This window comes from Cyrtonyx montezumae, unplaced genomic scaffold (genome assembly GCF_038088225.1).
Source record: "Cyrtonyx montezumae isolate F1298 unplaced genomic scaffold, pur_monq_1.0 scaffold_8, whole genome shotgun sequence".
Taxonomy (NCBI): Eukaryota; Metazoa; Chordata; class Aves; order Galliformes; family Odontophoridae; genus Cyrtonyx; species Cyrtonyx montezumae.
This window is the reverse complement of record NW_027072089.1, coordinates 87,550,020-87,569,451: the sequence shown is the minus strand read 5'-3', so window position 1 is coordinate 87,569,451 and position 19,432 is coordinate 87,550,020. Positions and strand designations below refer to the sequence as shown.

Here is a 19,432-nt window from a genome sequence, read left to right as displayed (position 1 = left end):
TCTAGATTCTCTCAAGATTTCATAGGTCTTTCTCTTTGCATTTATGGAGATGGAGAAGAGGTACTTCAAGAGCAACTCTTGAAGAAACTCCATAGAAAAGCACTTGCAGCTAAAGTTTTCATTCACTCCTCCAGCTTGAAGCCAAAACGAATGCTCCCCAGATTTATTTTAGCCTCTGCATATCCCCTCTCTGTTAGACCTTCTCTTTCTCCTTCTATCCGGAATTACTGAATGTGACCCTGCTTTAAAATAATCAGAAGTAATGAGAGATGACACTGTTGTATGTTTAAGATACCTCATTCTATGTGAAATATAAAAACAGTGATGATTAATGACTGGGTGTGGGCTGATTTCACACAGTGGCAAAATCTTAAAAATTCCTATACCTTCTGGTTGTCTGGACACAGAATTACAGAATGGTTGAGGCTGGCAGAAGCCTCCAGTTTGGAGGCTCCCCTCCATTCAGTGAGAGTATACCACAAATTAACTGTAAAGTTTGGACCTACTTTCTTTTTTTTTTTTTTTTGGACCACTCTTTAGAGCTCTTCTGCCAGAATGAGGCCAGGACACTGACTCTGGGCATCTCCATCTTTGAAATTTCTAGTTAGTTTGGGGCATAGGAAGTCAGAACTTGCTCTTGCTTGAGCAGCTTGTCTAATCTACAATATTTTAGGAACTATTTTGGGTAGACATGAATATTTAATCCAATGTAAGTGCTGAGATTTCTCTTTTTAGTAACGTACAGTACTCTATATTAGTAGAGATTGCAATATAAGTTCACAACACTACGGAATGATGACTTACAAAAATGTTATTTCATGCAATGTATAGAGGTTTTTAAAATGTCTTCTTGTTTTTCCTTCCTTAGAATAGTGCATAGAAACGGACTAATGATTTGGAAACAAAGATATGAAATATTGCAATAAAATTTTTTTGTGCTTCTTTTCTAAACCACAAAACATTTCTGAAATATTGCCTTTAAGATATCATGCAAAAAAATACCCAGTGTAATATATTTGTTTGTAAGGACCTGAGTAATTCATGACATGGATAGTAGTGATTAATGAGGTCTGCAAACTGCTGCTGATGGGAACTTGCACAGAAACACCTAAGCAGGGAGTACGTTGGACTTTCATTAGTTGCCTGCCTCCACATATTTTTTAATTCATATATGAGAAGTGTAAATATTTCTGTCTGAAACTGAGTAGCAATGATAATAATATTTAGTTTCTAAAGATATTTTCTTGATATTTCCTTTAATCAGGTTAAACATTTGTATATTATTTTAAAAACATCTATTTCTTTTCATTTTTTGGTACCAAAATACAAGAAAAAGCATGTGCCCTAATGTATGTCTAATTTAATTTCTTGTCATTTCCTTTAGAATTTTGGACTTCTTCCACTCTTACAACTTTCCTGTTTTTCAGCTTATGTCATTTTTTCTTCACTTGTTTTGACACATTTCAGACCTAAATATTTTTTTTCTTTCCCTTATTATTAATGGTACATATGTTTTGGACATTTGTCTTCCATACTATAATGTTTGCACAGAGATAAATAATTCACTTGTCTTTAGATAATGATTTCCTTAGTTCCTTATAGACTTCTCCTTTTCTGAAATCAACTACTGATATCTTCTGTTGAATGGACTTTAAATATGCTATTCTTTTAACTGCTTGTTTTCCTTGGAGACCACAACTGTTCTGAAAATGATGTGATTTCTCACTTCACCTGAAAACGCTGTCCTTGAAGACCTAGTGATATCTCTGATGCCACTTTTTTCCATTGCAGCCTTTGTTTTAGTTCTAGCATCTTCCACTAGCAGCTCCGTGGAAGAGCAGGAATGAGTTTAGAGTGCTTTCCATGCAAGACAGCGGTGTCCTTGAGAGGCAAGAAAAGGTAGTGCAGGACTCTGCAACTAATATATTTTAATTATGGCCAGCTTTTTTGAGTCCAATTATCAGGCTACTCTGGTGCTGACCCAAAATTAAAACTTAGTAAGAGTGCTATCCAAATGCCAGGTATCAATCACTTCTCTAGGAAGACTGTTTCAGTGTCTGACCACTCTCATGGCACAGAGATCTTTCCCAGTGCCCAGTCTAACCCTCCCCTATGCCATTTCTATCCTGCCATCTCTGACCAGGAGCAGAGCCCAGCACCTCCCTCTGCTCCCTCTCCTCAGAGATCTTCAGAGAACAATGGGGTCACTTCTGGGCTTCCTCTTCTCCAGACTGCACAGCCCAAGTGTTCTCAGCCCTTCCTCACAGGACATACCTGCCAACCTATTACCACCTTTGGTTCCTCCTCTGGATGCTTTCAAGGAGCTTAACTTTTTTTATACTGTGGAGTTCAGGACCACACATATTTAAATTTACCCCTTGGTTGCCAGGCACACTGCTGGCTTGTGCTGTGCCTGTTGTTACTAGTGCTCCTTGGTCTCTCTCTGCTGAGCTGCTCTCCAGCCATTCATCTCCCATCTGTACCTGTGTCCAGCATGGCTCCATCCAGGAGCAGGTCCTGGTATATGTTCTTGTTCAGTTTCATGCAGTTGCTGATGGTCTAGTGCTCCACTCTGCCTAGATCCTCTGCAAAGCCTCTCATTTTCAAGAGAGTAAACAAAAACTCCCAGTTTAATTTTTCTGCAGGTTTACTAAGGATGCATTCCACACCTGCATCCAGATCATTGATAAAGCTGTTGACCAGAACTGGCCATAAGCTTAAGCCCCAGAATACTCCATTAGTAGCTGGCTGCCATCAACTCTTCAAGCCCTACTTATCAGTCAGTTCTTCACTCAGTGTATTGTGCACCTGTTCACCTCACAATTAGGCAATTTGTCCAGAAGGATTCTGTGAAGGACAGTATCGAAAGCCTTACTATAATCCAGTCAAACTACATCCACCACCTTTCCTGAATGCACTAAGCAGGTTATCTTAACATAAAGAATTTCAGATTAGTGAGACAGGACTTCTCTTTCCTGAACTCTTATTAGATGGTCCTGGTGAATTTTTATTCTTTAAGCATTTTTCAATGACGCCCAGGATAATCTTCTCTATAATACAAGGTAAGAACAACAGAAGTTTGTCTCTTAGAATGCTCACAAGGATGAAAATGTGGAATGTATGGATTATTTGTGTTGATACTAGCATTACTGATTCATGTGAATTTTGTTACTGCTCTGGACCTCTGTGAAGGGTAATGAGACATACGCATGTAAATAGTCAAAGGTTTACCATACTACCATCAAATGTGAGGTGTTCTTAGTTGTCTCTGATTGAACACAGAATAGCAGGTGAATTATATTTAATTATCCCCACAAAAAGAAAAATAAGGAGGAAGAAAAAAAAGAAGAAATGAAGAAAATAGTTATTTCTCTGGTAAATATGACAATAGAAAGAAGGATCTTTTTCAAGATGCTTAGGGTAAGAATCCAACCTGTGATACTAAGAACACTGTGGTATTCTGCATGCTGGTACATTCAGAGTACAAGTATGGGCTGAGCAAAGAAGTTCCAGCAAAACTGTCTTCCAGGTACCCAGGCTGTTATGCATAACTTGGAAATCAGTTGTTTCTGTTTGTACCTGTATTTATTTTGCTCATTAGCTGATACCAGAAGACTCACATTAGGAACCTCCTGGACCCCAAGTTGTTACTCTCACTTGAAAAAAAAAGAATCTTCTCAAACTAAATGGTGCAAAATATTTGAAAATTTAAATAGTAGCCATTAACCTTGTTAGCTACCTCTACGTGCTTTTTTAAACTCAGATGGTGCGGTTTCTTTGGTAATTCTTCTTGCACAGTGGCATAAATCTCAATTGTTTTTATGTTTTGCTCCTGTGCTGGTTCAAGGTGTTACTGATTCAGAGCCTGAGATTTTTCAAGATGTTTAAGGGTTACTATGCTAATTATAGGAGGGCACTATCATTGATTGTAGAAATAGAAGTGGTACAATGTTATTGTAATTGCTTCTGACCTTTCCCGAAACTGAAGGAACTTGGGAGCTAAGGCTTTATTCATGCTCTCTATTCCCTTTCCCTTCTCCCAGTGGTGTGGCATTTATTTTTTATTATGAAAAAGGAAAATAAATTGAGAATAATGGGAAATTGAAAACTTCATTAAAAGGAATGGCGAGTCTACTCAGAATCCCACTCTCGGAAGCAAAATTGGGTGCACTTCTCCAGTTCTGCCACACAGAGTCGTAGTTGGACTTCAGTTTCTTCCACACTTTACCCACTGCAGGTGAAGGGATTTACAAAGCTACAGAGAAGCGACCTGATATGTGGGGGGCAGCTGAAGTTCAAGAAGATGAAGACACTCGTGTAGAAGTTCCATTGGACCAGGTATTGTTCAAACCTTAAATAAGCAACTCTCTCTTTCTTCACAGGTTGTATGTGTTCTTTACTCAGTTTCTTTCAGGAGCGCAACAGATTTCTTTGCAAATGTTTATAAGTGCTCACCAATGCAGCTTCATTTATGGGAACTTTAGCAAGTCTTACTTTTCTTTCAGTTACCTTTTTATTGTGCATCAGCTTCAGAACTGATCTGAGTGCTCTTAGAGGGTCTCAGGGAATCTCAGCTACTTACCAAACAGATTCATCCAGATTGCAGTTCCTTTATAGCAATGAAACAGTATAAGAATCAAGTTCAGAATTCCTACAGACCTGAACCAAAAACATGCCTGGATTTGTCAGATTTTTATCCAAGCTACCAGCATGGCCTTCTGTTGAAACAATCAGGCACTTCATTAGCCAGATTTTTCATCAAGACTGTTCTGGTTTCTTACATAAAGAATGCTCAGTTCTGTCTTTTTATAAAGAATACCTGCCTTGACCTCAGAGAATTGTGTGCTAACACCATCAGGACATCATCCTTGTTAATTGTGGTTGTCTGTCATGGTTTTATAATTCTTTGTTATTGATATTCTGCATTATAGCGTCACGTAGTGCATGATTTTATAATATATTCTGCATTAACTCTTTAACTCCCAATACATTATCCTTATGAGGTGCTGTGATAATTAGCCTATGTTGGATTATACCAATAGTTCTGAAAGTGGGGACAGTACTGACTGTCATCTCAGTCTATATTTATGTTTCTTAGTACATTGTGCCCTAGTCCTGATTATGCAATAATCAAATATTGAAATGATTATCCTGTTTATCAGCCTCAGAAGGTGCGTAAAAAATTTCTCAGGGGTCGTCAGGTCTTAGATTTTGGGTTGACTGCAATTCTTAGAAAATTCAAGAGCCTGGAGATGGTAACTGTACTTCTCCACAGAGATACTATAACAAGGGCAAGAGCTCTGCCCTCTCTTCAGCCGTTCTTGACAGTTTATCACAGCTACAGAATGTTAACCCTTACTAGAGAGAGGAAAACAAAACAGCTAATAGTGCTCTACCACTTTGGTATTTGGTGAGAGCTGCTGTTATTCATACAGTTGCAAGTGATCATCCCTTGTGCTGATAATCTTGCAATGCTAGATATTTGCTTGATATCTCTAAACTCATGTGCTGAGGCCCCTGAATAGTCCACAAATGGAAATATTTGTCAGTTGCTACTAGCTGATTTTGATATCTGAGCCACCTCTGCAAGCAAATGTCTGTGTGTGAAAAAAGCAAAATTCAGGCATGTACACTATTAAAGATCTGATTTTTAAATTTTCAGAAAAGCAAAACAAAGCAGCAAAATTTATTGAGAGTTCAGTTCATGGTTTATTTCACATTTTAAAACAATATCTTTTCTAGGTAATCTGGCAAGAAGCCAGGTCCTTCTTAAAAACACTGAGTTTTCTTTATTCCCAGATAACTGAGATTACTCATCCCCTAAAAACATTTAGCATTTTGCAAGTTCATGTTCCTATTAATTAACATTTTAAATCATTTTCAACTCTGTGATATAAAAGATTTATAGCTTTTATATCTGAATTGCAGTTTCTGTTATGTGCTAGAAGTACAGAAAAGGACAGTCAGTGAGGGCTTCACTATCTTGCATAATGCATAAATATTTACATACCAGCTTTCACTGCAGTGCTGACAGTTCTGATATGCTATCATTACCACGAGCCACATAAATCAGGTGGTGAAAAGGGAGCTTAGTTATTGGTGGATTTTTTTATATACCTTCTCTGTCTTGCCATTTAAAGTACATGGTTGAACAAATGCCAGATTAGCCATTAACTAAAGCTAGTGTAAGACAGGCTAGACACCTGCTTATGTCCTGTTCTGTAAAATGCTGTTTGCCAGTCAAGAATTCATTAAAAAAACAGGAATTGCTATGTTCCAGACAAGCTGACAGTTGTAATTGAACATCAAGGAGAAAAAAAGTGTTTTGCCTAAATTCAAATCATATCCTTCTGTGTTCTGTACCAAGACTTCAGCTTCTGAATAAAAATTGGATAGTTTCACCTTTTGACGTGCAGACTTACTCCAGGTTGGTTATTTACATCCTGATGGCAGCGTCCATGGGAACTGATGACAGACTCTGAAACCAGTTGTGCAGATAGCAAGGGAACAGCGTAGTTCTACTGCAGCTCTTGGTAAGGAGGGAGGAAACAATATAAGATTCATATTTGAAATGCTGATTAAACATATTACTTTGAGTTTGCTATTCATATTATAGATATATTCAAAGTAGCTTTTCCAACTAATGTAGATTTGGAACAAACTACTACTTTTTCTTTATTTATATAAACTGTGAAGTACAAAAGCAGCATTTGGTAGCAATAGTATTGAAATAACACTGGAAGGTTTTTATTGATTTATCAGTTTCCATGTGTTCTCTCACACTAAGCCCTTGGAAGGTGCAATAAATGTGAGAGCTATGAGATACAGTTGTCTAGTGAATGATCCCTACAAGGAATTCAGGCATGCTCCTATGCCAGTCTTCCTTGCCTCAGGGGATATGATACTGACTATTAAGATTTAAACGATGTTGAATGAATTTGAATAGTTGTTTTTTTTTTTCCCTCCAGATTCATAATCCAGTTTCCCTCTCTCTTACTGTGTGTATTTGTGAAAATCACTGAATGTTAAATTTGTCCAATGAGCACTGATTTGGTGGGCTGTTGTAGATGTTCACACTCCAGGTTCTTTCACTAGCCATTTACTTTCCATTATTCCAGACATTCGCCTAGGCAATGCTAATGTTCATAAATCCATAGGACCCGATGGGGTGCATCCACGGGTGCTGAGGGATCTGGCGGAGGTGACTGCTGAACCGCTCTCTATCATCTTTGAGAAGTCTTGGAGAATGGGGGATGTGCTTGATGATTGGAGAATATCCAATGTCACTATGGTCTTCAAAAAGGGCAAGAAGGAAGCTCCTAGTAATTATAAGCCAATCAGCCTCACCTCTGTCCCTGGAAAGGTGATGGAACAGCTTGTGCTGGATGCCATCTCCAGACAATTGGAAGAAAAGGAGGTTATCAGGGTTAGCCAGTGTGGGTTCACCAAGGATTCACCATGCTTGACCAACCTGGTGGCTTTCTATTATGTTGTCACTGGCTGGGTGGATGGCGGGAGGGCAGTGGATGTAGTCTACCTTGATTTCAGCAAGGCATTTGATACTGTGTCCCATGACATCCTTATAACAAAGCTAAGGATGTGTGGGATAGATGAGTGGACAATGAGGTGGGTTGAGAACTGTCTGACTGGCAGAGTGCAGAGGGTTGTCGTTGGCGGTGCAGAGTCCGGTTGGAGGCCTGTGACCAGCAGGGTCCCCCAGGGGTCTGTGCTGGGTCCAGTCATGTTCAACTTCTTCATCAATGACCTTGATGAGGGGATAGTGGCCACCCTCAGCAAGTTTGCTGATGATACGAAGTTGGGAGGATTGGTTGACACACCTGAAGGCTGTGCGAGACCTGGACAGGCTGGAGAGCTGGGCAGTCAGAAACCTGATGAAATTTAACAAAAGCAAGTGTAGAGACTTGCACCTAGGGAGGAATAATTACATGCACCAGTACAGGCTGGGGGATGAGCTGCTGGAGAGGAGCTCTGTAGAGAGGGACCTGGGTGCCCTGGTGGATGACAGGTTGACCATGAGCCAGCAGTGTGCTCTCCTGGCCAGGAGGGCCAATGTCATTCTGGGCTTCATTAAAAAGAGCATGGCCAGCAGGTCAAGGGAGGTGATCCTCCCCCTCTACTCTGCCCTGGTGACGCCTCATCTGAAGTACTGTGTCCAGTTCTGGGCTCCCCAGTATAAAAAAGACAGGGATCTCTTGGAAAGAGTCCAGTACAGGGCCACAGTGATGGTGAAGGGCCTGGAGGATCTCCGCTATGAAGAAAGGCTAAGTGAACTGTGTCTCTTTAGCCTTGAGAGAAGAAGACTGAGAGGGGACCTGATCCAGGTTTATAAATATCTGAGGTGTGGGGGACAAAGTGGCAACGCCAGACTCTTTCCAGAAATGTGTGGAGACAGGACAAGGAGGAACGGCCAGAAACTGCAGCACAGGAGGTTCTGCACGAATGTGCCCAAGAACTTCTTTACAGTGAGGGTGACGGAGCACTGGCACAGGCTGCACAGGGGGGTTGTGGAATTTCCTTCACAGGAGATACTCAAGACCCGCCTGGACACCTACCTGTGCGACCTGGTGTAGGGAACCTGCTTTGGCAGGGGGGTTGGACTCGATAATCTCTTGAGGTCCCTTCCAACCCCTATGATTCTATGATTCTGTGATTCTATGATACATGTCCTCTGATTCCTGATGCCACTGATTATTCTTAGTTTCCTTGGCTGTGAAATGATGTGAAATTGAAGATCTCCCTTAGGTGTTCTCTCTCTCTAGGGAGAGTTCATCAATAGCAGAAAATTTGCACCTTTCAATTAAAGTTTTCATTATGGAGTATACGTTTTGCTTTAGAGACCCAAGATTCACCTCAGTGAACAGAACAAAATGCTAATATTCCCTGCAGCTGAAAGCAAAATGTTAATGTTTGCATTGATTAAACATTAAAACAGGCTGACTGCTTGAAGATATATTCCTTGACTAAAAAGACTAGAGCTTTTCATGGGGAAATATTTTGCATTGAAGCCATGAAGATTTCAAGTTCACATTTGGAAAGAATGCAAACAAAACTTCTTATGCTCAAGTTCTGCTACAAGTGATACAGTTGTAGGTTAAAATTTCCAGCTTTTAAGTACTAGCAGATTGGATATTTTCCTGTGTGTTTTAATTCCAGCTTCCCTGATTTAATATTTTTTTATTGTCTGTGTGTGAGATATGAAAACTCACTCTGTCTGGTTACTTGCAGCTCAGAATGAGAACAGAGATCTTCCCTAGCTTTCTTCATTGTGATTTTATAGGTTCATAGGTTCATTAGGTTGGAAAGGACCTACAAGATCATCTAGTCCAACCATCCTCCTATCACTATCCCTACCCAACTACTAAATCAAATCCCTTAGCACCTCATCTAAACGCTTCTTGAACAGCGCTAGGGATGGTGCCTCAACCACCTCCCTAGGCAGGCCATTCCAGTGCCTGACCACTCTTTCAGAAAAAAAATGTTTCCTCAGGTCTAATCTAAATCTTCCCCGGCGCAACTTGTGGCCATTCCCTCTCATCCTGTCATTATTTATCAGGGAGAAGAGGCCCACCCCCTCCTCACCACAACCTCCCTTCAGGAAGTGGTAGCATGCAATAAGGTCTCCTCTGAGCCTCCTTTTCTCCAGACTAAACAATCCCAGCTCCCTCAGCTGCTCCTCATAAGACTTGTGCTCCAGACCCCTCACCAGTTTTGTTGCCCTTCTCTGAACACGCTCCAGGGCCTCAATGTCCTTCTTGTAGTGAGGGGCCCAAAACTGAACACAGTACTCGAGGTGCGGCCATACCAGAGCTGAGTACAGGGGGATGATCACCTCCCTGCTCCTGCTGGCTACTCTATTTCTGATACAGGCCAGGATGCTGTTGGCCTTCTTGGCCACTTGGGCACACTGCCGGCTCACGTTAAGCTGAGCATCAACCAACACCCCCAGGTCCTTTTCCTCTCTACATTCTTCAAGCCATTCTGCCCCAAGCCTATAGCATTGCATGGGGTTATTGTGGCCAAAGTGCAGGACCCGGCACTTGGTCTTATTGAACCTCATCCCATTGAGCTCAGCCCAGCTGTTCAGCCTATCCAAATCCCTCTGAAGGGCCTCCATACCCTCAGGCAGTTTGACGCATCCTCCCAACTTGGTGTCATCTGCAAACTTACTGAGGGTACACTCAATTCCCTCGTCTAGGTCATCAATAAAGATATTAAACAAGATGGGCCCCAAAACTGACCCTTGGGGGACACCACTCGTAACAGGACGCCAGCTGGACTTAACTCCATTAACCACTACCCTCTGGGCACAGCCCTCAAGCCAGTTCTCCACCCAGAGAAGAGTGAACTTGTCCACACCACGGGCTGCCAGTTTCCTTAGGAGAATACTGTGGGAGACCGTGTCAAAGGCCTTGCTGAAGTCCAGGTAGACTACATCAACAGCCTTTCCCTCATCTACCTGTCTGGTCACCCAGTCATAGAAGGAGATGAGGTTGGTCAAGCATGACCTGCCCTTGGTGAACCCATGCTGGCTGGGTCTGATCCCCTTGTTGCCATGCACGTGTCGTGTGATCTCCCTCAAGATCATCTGCTCCATAACTTTCCCTGATGCTGAGGTCAGGCTGACAGGCCTGTAGTTCCCTGGGTCTTCCTTACGGATTACCATCCAAACTTCCTTTGTTGTAGATGGGAGTCACATCAGCAAGCCTCCAATCTTGTGGGACCTCTCCAGATAACCAGGAATTCTGATAGATGGCAGAAAGTGGCTTGGCAATCACCTCTGCCAGCTCCCTCAGCACCCTTGGGTGGATCCCATCTGGTCCCATGGACTTGTGGCAGTTCAGATGGAGGAGAAGTTCTCTGACCGTCTCTGCTTGGATCACAGTGGGTGCATTATGCGCTCTGTCCCAGACTTCCAGGTCAGGGCAAGTACCGTGTGGACAACTGTTCTGTCTATTAAAGACAGATGTGAAGAAGGCATTGAGAACCTCAGCCTTTTCCTTATCATCTGTGGTTATATTCCCTGCCTCATCAAGTAAAGGAGAGAAATTTTCCTTAGTTTTTCTCTTGCTGTTGATATATTTGTAAAAGGGTTTCCTGTTCTCCTTTCCAGCAGTAGCCAGTCTAAGTTTGAGCTGAGCTTTAGCATTTCTAACTTTCTGCCTGCAAATCTTGGCCAGTTCTCTGTGGTCTCCCCAAGTAGCCTGTCCCATCTTCTAGAGGACATAGACTCTTCTTTTCTCCCGGAGTCTCAACAGAAGTTCCCGGTTCATCCACACTGTTCTTTTTCTCCTCCGGCTCGACTTACGGGACTCCGGGACAACCTGCTCCTGTGCCCTTAAGATTTCCATCTTGAGGAACACCCAGGCTTCCTGGACCCCTTTACCCCTCAGGAGCAAGTCCCAAGGGACCCTTGCAACAAGTGTCCTGAACAGGTCAAAGTCTGCCCTCCGGAAGTCCAAGGTAGCAGTTTTGCTAGTCACCCTCTTGACGTCACCCAGAATAGCAAACTCCACCATTTCATGGTCACTCTGGCCAAGACAATCTCCAACCTTCACATCTCCTACTAGTCCTTCCCTGTTAGTGAAGAGTAGGTCTAGCAAGGCATCTCCCCTGGTAGGCTCTTGCACCAGCTGTGTCAGGAAGCAATCATTCACACATTCTAGAAATCTCATGGACTGCTTCCTCTGCGCAGTATTATATTTCCAGCATATGTCAGGGAAGTTGAAGTCCCCCATGAGAACAAGTGCTGGCCATCGTACAACATCTACGAGTTGTTTATAGAACACCTCGTCTATTTCTTCATCCTGACTATGTGGTCTATAACAGACCCCCACCACGATGTCACTCCTAAAGACTATCCCCCTGATCCTTATCCATAGACACTCAACTTTATCATTTCCAACCAGAAGCTCTTCAACATCAAAACACTCTTTGATATAGAGAGCTATGCCACCACCCTTTCTTCCCTGTCTATTCCTTCTGAAGAGCTTGTAGCCATCAATCCCAGTATTGAAGTCATGGGAGAGGTCCCGCCATGTTTCTGTAATAGCCACAATTTCTGAAACTATGGCAACATGTCTTTATAGACCTGTGTAGCCAACCATTGGTGGGCCTAGGTTCCTCGGAGCGAAGACTGCAAACACCATTCCATTGTAAAATCAGCGCTGATAGCACTTGGAAAAAAGTTTCCTCTCTGTATGCAACTGTCTTGAAAAAATCTAGGAATCCTACAACAGATAAGCAATATGAAAAATTAACTTTCAAGGCATCTTTCATTCACTGTTCAAGAGACTGTTTATGGAAAAAAAAAAAGTCATATATATCAAGCTTAGTAGGGCTTCTTTCAAAAGGCTTATAAATTTTCTCATTGTTTATGAGGGAAGTTGTAAAGCTAGACAGATTGTAATGCACTCTTGGAAAATGTTCTTATGGGAAAACTAAACATGACTGTCAGTTGAATATGTGGAGAAGAGTATTTTTAACTAGGTATGTATTAGAAAATTAAGTATCTGATCAGGTGTTTTCTTCCATGCCATGTCCTTCTCATACTTAGGGATTTATGCACACTTCTATTTGCCACACAGTGAAATTGAGGATGGAATTTGACAACGTTTTTACTATGCTTGAAGTTACCTACTTCTATGTTACTTTGGTTAGACTTCTGGGAGCTATGATCTTATGAAAAATTGCTCAATGGACTCAGGTCTTCAATATTTTGTTGTTGTTGTTGTTAAATAACATATCTGAGCCATAAAGATGATGGAGCTTAAGGTTGTTGTTTACTGTATTTTTTGCCTCTAGGAACGACAGGACATTTGCAATGTGTGAAATGTAGGACTGATGAACCCTTAGCTATTCATTTGCTCGCTTTTAAGTGCTTGAGTTTTGTAAACGATGTGAAAGAGGACTGTTGTCACTTAGCAACCTTATCTGGTTCAGGAACAAAATGTTTTGATTTTGAAATCTATGCTGTGCAGCTCCAAAACATTCTTGACTGACTTGGAAGCAGGGGCCACTCTGTTCTGGAGATGATCAGTGCAATTATCTTTGAGCATTCCTGATACTGCATTCATGAGATGATATTCATGCTGTTATTTGTGACCATTAAGCTTTTTGTTGTCTGCCTCATTGTTTGTCTGTTGTGATGATTAGCCAAGTAAATATTTCCAAGTGGTTTCAATAAAGGAAAATTATGTTTTACATTAATGGTATAAAACAATTTCTGTCTTAAACGATTTGCGATACTGCACTTTTTAGTGTTCTAGTATCAGTCATGTACAAACCTACTGAGAGATTACATTAGCATCCTTAGAGGAAATGGAAGCCAAATGCTTTCATGTCTAAGGATTTCCTGACTTATTCCTTTTGAATGATGATGGCATTTGGTAATGTAGCTCCTAATGAATGATAGCATGATGAGTGTAATTAGAATATATCTTTCTTTTTTAAACACTCTGGTTTTGCTGAGATTAAAAAGATTATCAATCAATCATACTTCTTAAATACACAATGAAATTTACTTTGTTCCTTATCAACCTGCTAGTAAGTCAGCAGGTTTCCAGAAGGTGAGCTGGGGCCATGACTTCAGTTGAGATTCACTTTAGTTGTTCTATATGTCTTTGACTGACTGTACTTTTGAATAAATACATGCAGCTCTTTTCTCAGCCTTTTTAGTGATTGTCCATGGCAGGCAAAGAATTGTAGTTACAATCATGAAAATATGATTTGAAAAAATGTTACTTTAAGTACTGTAATTTCAACTAGGTGACTGCAAAGGCATAATCTTCATTTAAAAGATGCAGCCATCTGTACAAGAAATAATAGTACTTTTTATTTTCTTGCAGCTGTTTAAAAGGCAGAATACTAGCTGAATATTAGCCTTATCATCAATAATTCTGACTGTAGGAAGAATGACGGTAATCCATCACAGACATTGGAAAACTGCCCTTTCCGGGAAGTCATTAAGTCCTCTATGAAAATTATCTAAAGGAATAAGAATATAATCACCTCACACTTATCCAGTCCTTGATTTATTGTACTCGGGTTCAAGTTCTGTGTCCATAACACACACTCACACACACACACACACAAACAAAAAACAAACAAACAAAAAACCCCACAGTACTATTGAAGTAACACAGTTGTTCTCTGTTACAGTATATACATATTTAGTTGTCTGGGGCTACAACTGGCTGCATGCTCCCAGTGTAAATTTTAGAAGTGCCATTTGCCTACTGTTGTGGTCCTGGAATCTGTAATGTTAAAGTATTGATACTAATATTTTATATTCATGTTTGTTGACTTGGAAGAATAGACTTCAGTCACCCCAGACTAGCTGGCTTCCTGTATTTGAGATGGGCTGTACTTTTACAAGAATCCCAAATGTAATGCACAACTTCTTGTGAGCAATCACATTGGTTTGAAGCCTGACTCAGGCACAGAGAGGAGCAGCAGAGCCCCACGTCTGTCTTAGCCATCCTGCCAAAGCATTACCTGCAGAAGAAACTCTTACTGTGAATATTCTTGCTGTTTAGAAGGTGACTTAGGAGAAGCTAAAAAATAAGATGTGAAATGCTAGTCATAAACAAGGTCATTGCTGACTCCTAGAAGCGAGTCTGATAATTACTGTGAGGGTGTATAGATCTGACTCAGCATACCTGTTTAGATTTCAGTATAGCTATCCTTTCTTATCCTGACTGAGAGAAGACAGTTTGAAGTAACTTTGATATAAACGTAATAGACAAATTATGTGAAAAGGTTCCCATTGACTGCAGGGGACCCTGAATTAAGCCCTGACCCAGAAAGCACTTAAATAAATTCTTGCTCTCTTCTCAGGTTCACTAAAATCACTGGAACTGTTCAGGAAGGTAGTTAAGCATGTGCAGTATTTATGAGCTTTGAACCATAAAAATCTCTTTTTCCCCTTTTCTGTTTTCTTCCCTGTATATATATGACCATAAATATTCTGTCTCTTTAAATAAGAAAATTAAATAACTTTTGTAAGTACTTATCTTTTTCAGAGAAGAGACAGTGTACTTAAAATTATTAGATCAGCAAGATTTCAGTACTAATTATCACACTTTTATGTAAAGATCCATGTGTGATTTGGTGGGTGGTTTGGGACTTCAGTTTCTGTCCTGCTGCTCTATCATAGGTCTGCTAATCATTCTGAAATGTCTGTACTCATCCTCATTTTAAAACCTACCTAAGTTTTCTTGTGCAATGGGAATGATACTGTATTTTAGACTACTGGGCAGAAGGTCTTTTCTTCCATGCCCACAATGTAGTGTAACTTTAAATGTGATTAAATGAAGAAAGCATTTTGCTTTCCAATTATTACCTGTAAATTTGACTTCTTATTTTTGTCCATTTTGCAATTTGAATGTGATATGATGCTAGTTCCCTATGGGCTTCCAGTGGAATTCTGTCTACTGTTCAGTACACTTTGTTTTACTTAGTTTAGACCTATGTCTATTTTAGACAGGATGAAGTTGAACAAATATATCCAGTATTTGTAATGTCATAGCAAGCTGTTGTCATTAAGCAAAATATTTACATTTAAATATGGGCATCTGGTGCATTTAATTTGTCCAGTCCTCTCGTGCTCAAGTCAGAACTCGAAGCTTCTAATTTCCACTGTGCACTATCAGTAGGTCATAGGTGGCCAATAAGTGGATAGACTCAATCTACATTTTCTTTGCTGTCCTTCCATGCTGATACACAAGTTGGTTCAAATCTGCTTTGTGTGTCAACTTTTTTGAAAGAGTCTGTAAAGACATGGCTTATTTAATTTTTGTTTCAGAAGTAACAAAGCTGGTTTTATATTGAGAGGTAGTTAGGAAGGCTTAAATAAAAATTATACAAAAACCATTATACTTCAAAGAGTACTATAGGAGCCATTATATATACGGTCAGGTAACCGTGTAGCATTTCTAGTAATTTGTCATTCTATGGATTATTTCAGTGAAATAACTTGTCCTTTTTGATGCTCTGTCAATGGAATTTTTTTTGCACGGGCATAGTGAAATAGTCTTACATTGCTACCTAAATATCAAAGTAAAAGCAGGGTGTCTCATCAAAAGACTTCAATCAGTTGCTGATATTCTTGACATGACTCTTAGATGCTGAAGATGAGAGAATTATTTTTGAAATGAAACTACTAGTGATAAGAAGGGGTTTTTATAAGACAGAACTTGCAGGCTGTAGGATAAACCTGCCTGCCTAAAGGAGCTGCTAATGATAGTAGAATTCCCAATGTATTTAATTGAAAGAGAATCTATCTTTTGCTCTCAGGTTGCTTGCTTTAGATTTAGTCTGATGTGGCTGTGTGGGAGGCAGTTAAAATTTCATTCCCATGGGACTTTTTATTTTCATTCAAACTTGAGCACAAGTACATAAGTCATCTTGGCAGAAGAGGCAGTGGTTCACTGAATAGTCAGGTGAATCCTGAAAGTTGAAACTAGAAGACAAGTGGCAAAAACTAGACAGCATGTGCATCAATCTCCCAGGTTGTCATGAAATCATGCTGCTAGCAGCTTTATCTCCAGTGATTTTATGCTTGCTCTTCTTCAGTATGGAACAAGATCCTATTTCTCCTCTCTGATTATACAGGAAAAATTAATTACTAAATGTTGAACAAGTCCTAAATATCCAAACCCACACAGGGGTCTTCAGAAAGAGACATTTTGGAAGTGACCAGTGGGTCTATCTATCTCATCTCTCTTGCTACTTTTTTGTGGATGCATAGAAGACAAGTTACAACTAGACTGATTGACATGGTGTGGTCTGGTTCATAGGTGAAACTTGACAATGCTTTGTGGACTAGTGATGTTATTTTATTTCAACATTTTATAAGAGAAAAAAACCCAACAAAACAAACAAACAAACAAAAAAAACACAGGTGCCGGAATGTTAGACACATTGGAATAGCTGGTGCAAAATATCTGTTGCTGGGATAATTAAATCTAGCTCATTCCAGTCGTTTTAGTCAAACTGATTAACCCAGTGATCTAAATCTAAATCTACATCTAAATCTCATTAACACATTGTTTGTGTAGAATGAGTGCAATACGAGGTATCAACTGGAGCATCATTTTTCTCTCCATATAGACAAACCTCCAGTTAGCATACTTACTCCCTAGTAATGATGTAATCATGACTTTGATGGCTGTCCTCTTTCAGAATTGCCTTGAAGAGTTCTGTTTAAAAATGCCTCATAATGTTTCTGCTTTTCCTTTCAGAGGCCAGCAGAAACTGTAGATGAAGAAGAAAATGCAGAAGAGGAAGATTACAGGGGAGAGGAGGAAGCATATGAACAAAAGGAAGACCTTCCAGAAGTGAACAGAGAGGAAAGTGGGGAAACTGTTAGGAAAAGTAATAGAGGAGGAGAATATGAGATTACATTAAATGGGAATTATGAACACAACACAGAAGAAACAGAGAATGTTGATCAGTCAGAGGAAGAGCTCATGCAGTTAAATGGCAAAATAAATGAAGAAAACGGTGGGGGGATGGAGCAGATGATCAGCCAAGATGATCATACACATGAAGAGGACATAAAAGAGGATTATTCTGGCAGTCAGAACCAGGTAAGCATATATTCTTTCAGTTTGTTACTGTTCTTTATTTTGTCAGTTTTAAGCTTCTTCTCAGATAGTTAGTAAGTATCTCACTCTAGGTAAGTCTCAGAGAGACCTTAATAGACCCGAGTGTATGGGAAAAGCTGTTTTTCTATCTATGTAGATGGGTTACATCATTAATTACTTTATATGCCTTCCAACTGAGAAAGCAGATGATTCTCACTATTTGATGAACCTGCATGTCCTACTTTCCTGAATATGCTGAATTTTCAAAAAAGGAAGAATCTTGCAATTTCCTGAAAAGCATAACGATTTTACACTTCCTCACTACATTATCCTTAGGACAGAGCAGGAAGATGTATTCATGAAACCACAGCCTTGTTTTTCATGCTGAACTGACTTTCACAGAAGTTATAAAGAGAACTTGCTATTACTATGTGGAAGTTTCATTTCTTTTCCAAAGAAATAGGAAAAGACAATGGGAACGAATAAGCTCTTGAAAACAATGTGCTTTAGTCAGGTTAAAATCAAATATCATGTTAATTCCGGAGTCCTGGTAACATGCTGCTAGCTTAGTTGGAGGCATGCAGCCCAGAAGAATCAAGTGGACTCCCTTGAATGTCAGATGAACAGAACACGGAAAAGGAAGTTTTATGCTTGATAGAAAAAAAATCTAGATCTAGGAAGACCTGTATTTTTGAGTATTAGAAGCTGAACAAATTACTGCATATTTGCTGCCTACAGACTGCTGAAATGAGACTCTTCTTCTGTTACTTGGGAAACTGGGAATAGTTTCTCATTTCCTTGCAACTAGGCTTTCTTCTGCTCCTATATTACACACAAAAGCAGTTTTCAAAGAAGAGAATGGAGTAACATAATGTTTTGGGGGTTTTTTGCCCCAATTTTATTTTATGCTTGATATAGTAATGGATTTTTTTGTTTTATTTTAGAGAAGCTGAAATTATTTATGGCAATGGAGTAAGTGAGTGAACATATGCTTTAGAAGGATATGTGGGTAACTGGACGTTTGACCATTTTGGGGGGAAAAACCTCTAACTTGAGTACTTTCTCCTTTGGAAGGTATATAATCCTATGCTAAACAAAATGTTAATTTGATCACTGTCAGAAAAAAAAAAATTGTGTTAAGAATTCCCTGCGGAATTTTTAGTACAAAATGACAACACTCTCCTGAAATGAAGTGAAATCTTAGGTAACTTCATCATGTAACTGTCTTTTTTTTTTTTTTTTTTTTTTTTTTTTTTGTCTAGGTTGATTCTCATTTTGAAAAAGCTTCCAGAAATCCAAGGGTGACAATCACCAGTCCACAGGAAAGTGAAAAAAAGGACCAGAGCAATGACTATGCTGCAGTTGCATAGATATAAGACAATGTAATTAATGGAAAATGAAACATTACAATACTTTCAAGCATGTTATTTTATGTGATTTATAACTTAAAACAGGAAGATAGATTGAGTACCCTCATATTGAGTCTTGAGATAATAATGGCATATAGGTTAACAGAGCATAAACATTAATATCTACTAAAAATCTTGAAAAAATTATTCAATGTTGTGATTTTCTGATGAAATTTGAGAAGAAAAATTTAATGCTACTGTAGAATAATGTTAGAAACATTAGAAATAAAGTATTTTGTGTTATAAGATGGTTATCAGTAGCAGAGTCAACTATATGAATGACATTTTTCAAGAAAAATGGTAAATAAACAAGTTAAATATCAGAACTTCTTTGCAGGTTTGTTAGAAAACAGAAATAATTTGTGAGGAGGATATAAGTAGTTTTTCCCACCGAAATTCCACATGATATACTCTATT

At 39.6% G+C, this 19,432-nt stretch overlaps 1 protein-coding gene across 1 annotated transcript in view; it reads left to right on the top strand.

Moving 5' to 3' along the window:
- DCDC2 (doublecortin domain containing 2) overlaps positions 1 to 19,116 on the top strand; it is a 56,165-nt gene extending 37,049 nt beyond the window's left edge. Inside the window, exons 8-10 of the mRNA XM_065753259.1 lie at positions 4,238 to 4,338; positions 17,262 to 17,609; positions 18,869 to 19,116. Of these exons, the coding sequence (XP_065609331.1) occupies positions 4,238 to 4,338; positions 17,262 to 17,609; positions 18,869 to 18,976 (557 nt within the window). The 3' untranslated portion in view covers positions 18,977 to 19,116. The remainder of the gene's footprint in view (positions 1 to 4,237; positions 4,339 to 17,261; positions 17,610 to 18,868) is intronic.
- Positions 19,117 to 19,432: the final 316 nt, after the last annotated feature.